The sequence below is a fragment of the Scleropages formosus genome, chromosome 21, assembly GCF_900964775.1.
Source record: "Scleropages formosus chromosome 21, fSclFor1.1, whole genome shotgun sequence".
In the NCBI taxonomy this organism is placed as follows: domain Eukaryota; kingdom Metazoa; phylum Chordata; class Actinopteri; order Osteoglossiformes; family Osteoglossidae; genus Scleropages; species Scleropages formosus.
The window spans coordinates 5,988,874-5,999,381 of record NC_041826.1 but is presented as its reverse complement, the minus strand read 5'-3'; the positions used below and the strand labels follow the sequence as shown (position 1 = coordinate 5,999,381).

At 41.9% G+C, this 10,508-nt stretch overlaps 1 protein-coding gene across 8 annotated transcripts in view; it reads right to left on the bottom strand.

The window, feature by feature from the left end:
• Nucleotides 1-2,654: 2,654 nt before the first annotated feature.
• LOC108924275 (tensin-like) overlaps nt 2,655-10,508 on the bottom strand; it is a 144,671-nt gene continuing 136,817 nt past the window's right edge. For 6 of the 8 annotated variants that reach the window (XM_018735530.2, XM_018735526.2, XM_018735529.2 and 3 more), the window contains 7 exons: nt 9,253-9,330; nt 8,845-8,916; nt 8,439-8,465; nt 7,405-7,573; nt 7,111-7,179; nt 6,962-6,991; nt 2,655-5,969 (listed from right to left, as the gene is read on the bottom strand). In XM_018735530.2, the coding sequence (XP_018591046.1) occupies nt 5,828-5,969; nt 6,962-6,991; nt 7,111-7,179; nt 7,405-7,573; nt 8,439-8,465; nt 8,845-8,916; nt 9,253-9,330 (587 nt within the window). In that variant the 3' untranslated portion in view covers nt 2,655-5,827. The remainder of the gene's footprint in view (nt 5,970-6,961; nt 6,992-7,110; nt 7,180-7,404; nt 7,574-8,438; nt 8,466-8,844; nt 8,917-9,252; nt 9,331-10,508) is intronic. The other 2 variants (XM_018735528.2, XM_018735527.2) reach the window with 2 other exon arrangements.

Below are 10,508 nucleotides of genomic sequence, written 5' to 3'. Positions count from 1 at the left end.
CTTCCTGTAGTGTCTGAGAAGTTTCTTACAGCAAAGCGTCAATTTTCTGATGTTCCGACTCTGACTGGAATGTTACCAATGGGAAGAGACACACACACACACACACACACAAACACATCGTCTGAAACCACTTCTCCCGAGCGGGGTCGTGGCGAGCCAGAGCCTAACCCGGCAACACAGGGTGCAAGGCTGGAGAGGAGGGGGACACACCCAGGATGGGACGCCAGTCCATCATAAGGCACCCCAAGCAGGACTCGAACCCCAGACCCACCAGTGAGCAGAACCCCAATGGGAAGACCATAGCCCTAAATATATGGACCATTGTTCACAGCATCACTTCTCTGCTGTTTTACTGTAGAGTCCAAATTTGCAATAGCTTTGCTCACAAGAAGCAAGTTCTTTTTTTTTTTTTCTTCAATCTCATGGGTACGGTTTCCAAGATCCTTGACCCCAGGAAAGTAAAATCAGTCACTGACTCCACTCATTCCCCATCTATTCGCAAAGAGTTGTTAAGGCTAGCTGACCTAGTCTTAATTATGCACGACTCCATGGATATACAATTTCTCCCTAATAAACCTTGTCTACTTTGGAGTACAAGCAAGTGGGTCCGTTTTATCAATGCCATATTTTCCCATCTGTTTTTGATGGAAGTCAAAGGTCGAGATGGCTTTGCTAATCATATCCTGATTATTCCAAAACATGATTATTATTTCACAAAGGCATTATATACATTTGGGTACCAAATACTGTGTATTTTCTGTATTTGTGTATTCGCAATGTACTGAATGTGGAAGACGAAGTAGGAGCGATCGGTGTAATTTGGAATCAGTGAAAATGCACTGAAATTGTACAGTTCAATAGTGTCTTTGAAGTGAAATCTCTAAGTGTGTTATCTCTTACATGATGCCTAGGTAACCAAGACACTGCCCATGGCCATGTGACCAACAGAAGGCATGAGCCAAACTCTGCAGATGCCACCATCCACAATGGAAACATTCTTCTTGCCTCTGGATTAGATGTTGGTTAGTTCAAGGTTTCAGGTTTCAGCATTCAAATGTTGCTCCACACACTGCGTCTGCAAGCAATAATACTTGCTAAGAATTTGGCTGAAAAAGCTAAATTGCATGCATTAAATATATATTGTTGAACAACACTTTTGTTTTGTTTGTTATGGTTTATCACATTTTAATGAAAATATGGTGCTAGATAGAACATAACACCTTTAAAGTTATTGTTATTGGCATACCCATTTTCTGTTGTATGTAGTGATAATAAAGGTCGTGCATAGCTTGAAAACTATGAAAGAGACCTTTATTTAAGCGATATGCAACATCTAACAGCATACCTTCTATTTTTTTTGCCACAGGCGGATGGACGGAGGGACGGACAGACAGACAGACAATCAAAGACAGGTATAAATGGTGCTGGGAGCTTCTTGCAAAAGTTTAACTAAAGTACTGTGATTCTAAATGTGCTCCTCTGTTTAACCCCAGTGCCATGCAGATGGTGAGAGTGATTGTCCATGATGATTAGGGGTTTGTTTAGGAGGTGGAGCTGGTTTCGACTGCATAAATGCAATTTCCCACACTACAGGGTGGTTGGTTGGTGGTCCGGGGGGTGATGGAGATGGTGAGGACAGAATTGCTGATAGTGGCTCAGCAGAGAGAGGAGAGGTGGTTGTGACCTTAGCTGTAAAGGTTGCTGTGAGGAGGAGTGCGATCCCATTTAGAGGGGGAAGAGGTGAGGAGAGCATTGGCGTTTGGTAAGAAGTGTCAAGTGGAGGGAAGTAGAGGGAAAGATAAAGAATATTCAGTGGTGTTAGTTGGTTGGCTGGACAGGTGTTGAGCAGAGCTCTTTTTGGGACCAAAAACTGTTTTAACTCATTGGCCTTGTCACAGTCATTCTCTACTGAGCAGCCACTCAACTGTCAGCAGTGATGTTTTCAGACCCTTCCTCACCTGCCACATATCATTTCATCTCAACTTGTCCTCCATCTTCTTCCTGTAGGTGTCCTCCTCATCCCGGGCTCTCAATCTCTACTGTCACTGCAGTTGTTTCACTTGCCACACTGTTACCTGCCCCAAAGGGTTTCTTTTCACTGTGCAGTTCTGATAGTATCCACACAGAAGGTGATGCAGTAGTACCAGTGTACTGGAATGATCAATTTCAGAAAGGCTAGACTGGCGTTGAAGGGATGTAACTGCATAATGTGTCCATCAGCATATTGCAACAGAAATTGAGATCATTTTCTGTAGATATGTGTCATTTTTCCTGGTCTTAATTATTATGTAAAATGTAAAAGGTATGGCACAAAAATACAGCAAAAGTTCCAGCATTTGCTTAGGGTGTAGAAATATGGATATTATCAAGCCAAAAAAGGAGCCATTTCAATCTTTTTTTTTCAGTATAATTGGTTTGTATTGCTTTTTAATGAGTTTTTCGGAATCAATAAAGCCATACATTTTAAAGCAAATGAAAATACACAAAAGATCTGTACAGCCATAGTAGCACATTCACACAGTCTAAGTTAGCTATTTTTGAGTGGACATATATTGCGGCAAACATTACACAATGTTCTTGTAAACAGGAACGTGGGCTGTTGTCTTAATTTCAGGATGAATTTGTTTTTTGTTTAAAAAAATTGCAGTTTTTTTAAACTACTTAATTCAGCCTACTATGATAAGGGACCATATAAAGGGAAAAGAAATGGCAGTTTTGCTTATGAAAAGGTGGCAATGTTCTTTACCAAAAAACTCACAATACCATTTGGAATGGGCTGAATGGACTACATTCAGTGGCTCAGATGTATATAACCATCTAATTATACACCTTTCAATAAAATCTGCGTATAAAAATGAATTCAGACTGAGTACGTACGCTTTGTTATTTTGCCTTGCTCTGTCTAACTAAACAATGTTAAACTAATTCATTCATTTTCAGTTCTAGCATCTAGGAATTAAGTGCTTTAGAGTCATGGGGTAAAACTGGCCTAATTAGCAAATGCAATTAAAACCCACTGCAGAGGCACACAGTAAACAATTAATGAATACTTAATTAATGGGATGAAATATTGCATTAATATGAACTTCAGTCACAATGATTTTTTCCCTCCAGTACAAGGACTTTCCCTTAACACAAAATGACAAAACAATATTAGTCTGACATCTTCAACAAAGAATAAAAATATATACTTAAAATCTTTGGCAAAAATAATGTATTTACATGTGGGCCCAATTGGAAAATCATGGCATGGCTATTTCAATTTGGATAGCACCTTTTTGTGTCTAATCCAATTTTTAATTGAAAGCCAAACCGCAAAATCCAACTCTGGACAAAAATATTACCTATTTTTCCTGTGACAATGAAAATAAAAAAGCAATACGATGATACTCCTTTTCATAGGTAGTGGACTGTTAACGTTAATTAAAACACCACTCAAACAGTGGAACCAGGTCAATGCAACATACAAGTAGAATTTAGTCTGCGGGAAGTATGGACTGTGCATAATTTTGTGCATTCGCAAAATAACAGCTAAAACACTGCAGTAATTATTGTCCAATGGGAAGGTTGGCAGTTTCTTTTATTTATTTATTTTTTTTTGGCTTTTTTTTTTTTTTTTTTTTTTTGTTTTGTTTTTTTCAAACTGGGATCAATTCACCTTATACTGTAGGACATAGCAAAGGATGATGTAATACCTCACTTCTACATGAGGTGGCAGTACAACACACAAAAAAACTGCTGTCTTGCCACTAGCATTTTTTTCTGTTTTCCTAATATTGTTCATGAGATATAGTATCCATAACAAGAGTGTATCAGTTTATGACTTATTGTGTTTCCCTACAAAAACCTGAAACTGCTTTTTATACGTAATCCCACTTAAGTGCTTACATAAGCCCCAGGTGCTGCAGCCCATTGTGACAACCCAGAAAAACCTCAAGCCAACCTTTTAAGATGAACTCTTTAAATTCACCGACTGACCACATTCAAGACCTTGTCCCACATACCTGGGGAACTTTTTAAAATTTAATTTATGACCCTTAAAGGCCAACTAAGAAAACACAATGCAAGCAAACAATAATGGTGCAAAAGAAGAATAAAAACATAAGTGAAAAGCTTAAACATACATACATTTTACACCTTACTGTATATATTTAAATGCTCTTCAAAATCTCCTGACTTTGAAATCTTAGCCAAAATAAAGAGTATTTTTTTTCAATGCATTAGGTAATCTTTATGTCGACTATACAATATATGTATATATGAGTTAACATAGAGCAATGTAGCAAAAAATAAATATTTTTTCTATTTTTTTTGTAGTTTATATATATATTGAGGGAATTTGTTAATTAGCTTACTTTTCAGTACAATGCGTGTGTGTGTGTGTGTGTGTGTGTGTGTGTGTGTGTGTGTGTAAAGTAAGGCCTTCTGACGTGTAACGAGAAACTCTTCTCTCCAAAGACGACAGACACGGATACAGGTGTACTGCCGATATGCGGTGAGAGCGAAGTGAGCCTTGGCTGTTTCAGCAGGGAGTTTGGCAGAAACAAGTCAGCCCGGGGTCTGAAGAAAAAGCTATCTGACCAGAAGGGAGCTGCAGCTGCTTCAGTGACTGCTGACATCCGCCTCCTTTTTACGAGAACCGTCCCGGGTGAAGTGCGCAACTTCTGCGTCTCGTGCAGCTACCCATCGGGCTGCCCGACAGCATCCTTGCTCCTGCTCTCGCTAACAGCAAAACACGGGAGGTGTACTGTACATGTGATGAGAAGCACAGGTAGGCAGGTTACATTGGTACTACGGCATGCAGGACAGTGCAATGACCCAGCCAGCAGGGCCTGGGTTCCTCCAGTGTGATCAGATTGCCATGGACTATTGGAAGCCAAAGCAAATTGGTGCGTGGAGCCAGACGAAGCCATGTTTGACGTCAGTTTCCCCATCTCCTCCTCTCCAAGAAGCAGAGCGAGGCCTAGCTCAAGACTACAGCCACTGCAGCTGCAGTACATTCAGGAGTCCCGAGTCCACAGGCAAGAGCAATCCACCTACCCACAGCTGAAATCTATGCGCTCGAGGATTGACTAATCAAGCCTGGATCCGGCCTTTCAGAAAGGTTGCCTTCAAAAAATTTGGACCACAGTGTATGTAACTATGAAGAAATTTGGTTGATTATGAGAGGGAGAGAAACATTTTGTATGGTACAGACCTTTGCAACCCGAGACAACCCCAGTATCATTCGCTCTGGATTTAGAAGAAACGATATATAATGTACTCACCAAGCTAATAAGCAAAATGTCTTAGGTTACCCCTTGCAAGGAGACATGGATGCAAGGTGTGTAGGAAAAAAACATACTTAAATAGAAATGATACTGTCACCTTTGTCTGTGACAAAATCCCTATTTTACACATTTTATATGAACCACCCAAAAATTACACTTGTCCTGAATGCTTTCTCGTCTTTGGTTAATCAATCCAAAAGCCCATTAGATTTCAGTCTTGTGATCTTTGTTCTACTTTTTCTTTTGCCACTGTTTTACACAAAGCTCACTGACAAACTCTCCTCTTTGTTTTTTTTTTTTTATATCCTTTTTTCATGACCCTACAGGAGAGACTGAGTTCATCTCCCCACCACCAGCACTCCACTGCCACGGCCCTGCTGCACTTGCTCTTTCCCCCATCTCAGACCAACTTCGAGTCCTTCCAAAATCCCCCGCAACAAAAAACAAACAAAATGACAAAAGGAAAACAAGTAGCAAAAAAAAAAAAAAAAAAAATCAAAATGGACAAATGTGGGAATAAAGTCTCCAACAACCAAATCTGTTAGCTAGGGGGAAACTCATCGCTTCTGAGAGCCAATCATCACCTTGGAGACAAAGTTGACGATAGCAGTGGCGGGCTGTTTGGGGTCCAATTCGGCAAAAAGGTGACTGACGTTGTCTGTTGTGCTTCCCTGTTTCCGGGCCACAAATCCAAAGAACCTGAAAGGCCAGAAAGGGTCTTGTTGATTTCTATATCAAACTCAAAATGCACTTTTGCAGTAAAAGTCCTTGTGCGACACAGTAAAAAGGAGACGTGTCATTCTCCTTTATGGCCACAATGGAAATAACTATTTAATTCACTTCATGACATTTTATATGACCATGCTAAATGGCTCCTATGCCAGTTTAACAAGTCCCAATTAAAGCACAAAACCGACACAGAATATGAGCAAGGCTTCAGGGGCAGACTCTGCTGGACAGAAACACAGCTGTGGCCTCAGGGGGCAATGATACCAACAGGGTTATTTTTGCCTATTATGGCCTGATCCCTTGAGTCTCACCATCAGAGTCTCACATGCATATCTACCCCATAAGGTACCCTCCAGCACTTCACGCAAACAAAACACTGATTTAACATTCTATAAAAAACAGGTATTGAGTGGAAGGATGACTCATTGCTGTAAAGGAACTGGAGATATAAAGCTGTCAGCAGCAGCAATCTGACCTCAAACACACAAATGAAACCATTCAAACACTCACTGTGTCTTATTAAAACCCTAGGCTATGAAAGCTGGAACAGGAAGCCTTGTTTAACTCTGTGCTCATCTGAGATTATATCGGGATCAAGCAGTTTAAAGCGCTACCTAACCATAGCTAACCAGTCACACGAGCACCTGACACCACATGAAGGTCAGTTCTGCCGTGTAAGACTAAACAATGGGGAAAAAGGAAGAAAAATACACACGCACACACACACATTTTCGGAACCGCTTGTCCCATACGGGGTCGCGGGGAACCGGAGCCTACCCGGCAACACAGGGCGTAAGGCCAGAGGGGGGAGGGGACACACCCAGGACGGGACGCCAGTCCGCCGCAAGGCACCCCAAGCGGGACTCGAACCCCAGACCCACTGGAGAGCAGGACCTGGTCCAACCCACTGCGCCACCGCGCCCCCTCCGGAAGAAAAATAAAAGACGTGAAATAAAACGTACTTTGCTGAGCCACCGTCTGCTTTGTTCCACCTGTAACATAGTTGAGACAAAGGAATTAAATAAATATACATTTTGAGTCATTTCAGAGAGAACTGTAACTGGGAGCCAGAGCTGATATTCAGTTCAACACATGCTTTCGCTACACTCACTTCCTGTCCTGGGGGTCAGTGTCACAGAATGTGACTGTGTTGATGGGGTAGTGACGCCGGAAGAAAAGCCTGCAAGAATAGAGACCGTTAAGTTACCGCAGTGACCTATTGTGACCATGTTCCACTTGGGCCACAACAGACCTACCAGCCTACTAATGACATACAGATCCCCCTAATAAGAGGACTGTCACGAGGCACTTTGGGGAGCATAACATCGAAATATATTCATTTAGCAATGAGCACTGAGATCCAACACAAGTGATCCATGCCCTTGACCCCAGTTACCACACTCACTTCCGTTGGTTGTCCGTCAGCGTGATGCCCTGTGCTGACACCTTGAAGTGAACAATGGTAGCAGAGGGCGGGGGATTAGATGCCAAGGTCTCAGTGATGGCCTTTGCCACAGCCTGTGGTCCAGTCAGAGACTCCATGTCCACAGAATTGATGTAAAGAACGTTGCATGCTGTGGAAAAGATAGGACAGCCAGGGTATGAACACTGACAGTACTGATCAAATCTACTGGCTCTATGCAGAAGGACTTTGATACCATACACTCAAGCTACTGGAGGTCATCTGAGCATGCTAGTTTTAGAGATCAAGTTAGGAAGTAGTGAGAACAGACAAGCATATTTCACATCTAAAAAGTCATTTCAGTCCAGCTAACAAAAAAAAAAAAAAAAAAAAAAAAAGGAAAAAAAATCAGTTGCTATAGCTCTGAAAGACTGGGGCAGCTCATATCTGCAGGTACATAAACTAGTAAGGCAGATAGAATGGCCTCTTAGGAACAGCTGACATATAATATAATATAATATAATATAATATAATATAATATAATATAAAAGGATTTACAGAATTGCACATTGTTACACTTTTCAAAAATAAGGTGATAATGGTAATAGTTAAAAATAAATGTTCAATATCTCAAACTTTGAATGCAATTCCATTTTAACTGTTGCACACATCAACCAATAAACAATGCAAAAGATAGTAGTAGTAATCACATCCAATAAATCTGCACTGCTTTTTCAAATCTCAACTATAAATGTCCTGAGATGCACTGGCATTTCCATGCAATGTCTTTTTGTGTCATGCGGTTTGGAAGATGCTTAGACAGATGGTGCAGGGTGCAAGAGAGGAAGGTAGTTGTAGACTTGGAGAGTGTTGGATAGACAAGAGCAGGCACACGGCTGCACACAGTCTACAGAGAAATGGGCTGTGGAGCCTCCTGTTAGCTTCACGTGCTCATGCTCAAACCAGACACCCATTTCGATCCTCATCAGAGTGCTGGACTTAAGGGCAAAATGATCACAAAAAAGCATTTTATTTACCATGAGATTCATCAGGCACCTTTGGGCCTAAACTCACATCAAAGTGACACAATGGGGACAAAAACAAAAGTATTAATGTTGCTCCAAGACTGAGCCAGGAAGATTGAACTTCTTAAAAATAAATTGAAAATGAACACAATAAACTTATTAAATTGAAATGAAAAGTTTAAAGAAAAGTTTACATGGAATAAGGGACCAGTAATCATGCAATCATTTTTGCCCATATCATAATTAAAAAATAGTGTGGTGAAACAACAAGTGACAGTATAGTTTGTGAGATCTGCACTGATAGTTTTCATAAATGTACCAATTTGCTTTTTCTGACCAGAGCTTTACAGGCCCGACTCAGCTTTGTACAGTAGGTTGAAGACCTGAGAGAAGATGAGAAAGATTACGCCACCCTTACCTGCACCTTGCTTGAGGAGATCTGCAGCTGCATTTGTGGGTGTTGCAATGTCTGGAGTATCTTCCTGAAGGTCTAAAAACAACAACATGTATAAGGTCTTTAAGACCTTAAGGTCAAGGGTAACCAAGCATCTGGGGAGGATGTCACTGGGAAATGATTTTTCCAGTTCATCCCTATACACACCTTGGGAAATGTATTGAAAATTACCCAAAGCCTGGAGGCTTCCTTGTAGATAGTTCTTTTTCTTGATCCCAAAATGCATCATAAGGCTTCGGTCAGACCTTTATAGCTTTATTCGCAATCAAACTGTTTGTGAAAGCTACCTGTGTGAAGTTGATTTTTACCGACAGTGTAGAACTAAAATAAAACCCAAGACAACTATACCCACTGAAAGCCATTGTGTCTTACCTTTGGTGGGGATGACCAGTGTGCAGGGAAGAGCCAGTGGTGTGATGAAGTGCTGGTAGACGAGCGCTGACAGAGACCCTATACACCAATATGAAGAGAGAACATCAATCCTATTATCATTTCATTCCCTTCAGCTATCTTTCCAAGTGAAACACACACACACACACACACACACACACACACATTGGCTGAAGCTGCTTGTCCCAAGTGGTTTTGTGGTGAACTGGAGTCTAACCCGGCAACACAGGGTGTAAGGCTGGAGGAGAAGGGAACACACTCAGGACGGGATGCCACTCTGCCGCAAGGCACCCCAAGTGGGACTTGAGTCCCAGACCTGCCGGAGAGCAGGACCCAGCCAAACCCCCTGAGCCACCGCGCACCCCCAAGTGAAACAATTTCAGCTTTTTTTATTGGCGCCAACAAGTTGGTCATCATTACCCTTTCTCTCAGTCACCCTAGGATACAGTAGTGAAACACACACACAATGTCTATAACCACTTGTCCCGAGCTGGGTCTCGGCAAACCGGAGCCTAACCCAGCAACACAGGGCGCAAGGTTGAAGAGGGAGGGGACACACTGAGGACAGGACGCCAGTCCACCACAAGGGACCCCAAGCAGGACTCAAATCCCAGACCCGCCACACAGCAGGCCCTGGCCAAACCCGCTGCGCCACCACACCCCCAGTAGTGAAACTATTCCACTACTTTCCTAGTCCCACGAAAAAAAAATAAAACAATCATTCAAGACTTTTGGTTCAGCTCTCTGCTCACCAGGATTTCATGTAAGACTGCTATTTTAATACCAATACCAGGGTGCGATCTTGAAAACTGTACTGAAAGTCCTGTCTTCTTGTTGACTTTTCCAACTTGAGCCTTCAACTACAAACACCGGTGTGACCTATGACTGCCATAACAGGATGTTTTCAAACTTGTGTAAGACTCCAGTCCTACATTTTTGTACTCGATATGGAAGACAGTAAATCCTGCTCTCTCAGTTAAAGTGCCGAAGCCTCCATGCAGTGTGGTGAGCAGATCAAATTAGAGGGGGAACCATCAGAAACAGAAAACAATTTTGGCAGATCCAGTGCTGTAATTAGGATTGCGCTCAGAGGAACACAGCATTTTGTAGCCAAGAATGCCTGCAGCTCTAAAGACATGACAGACAGAAGAGTCAGTGCTGCTTGTGCAAAGCCCAAAACAGAACAACATAGCAGCACAGCATACTGGGTGGCAATCAAATTCGTCATCTTCTCAAAG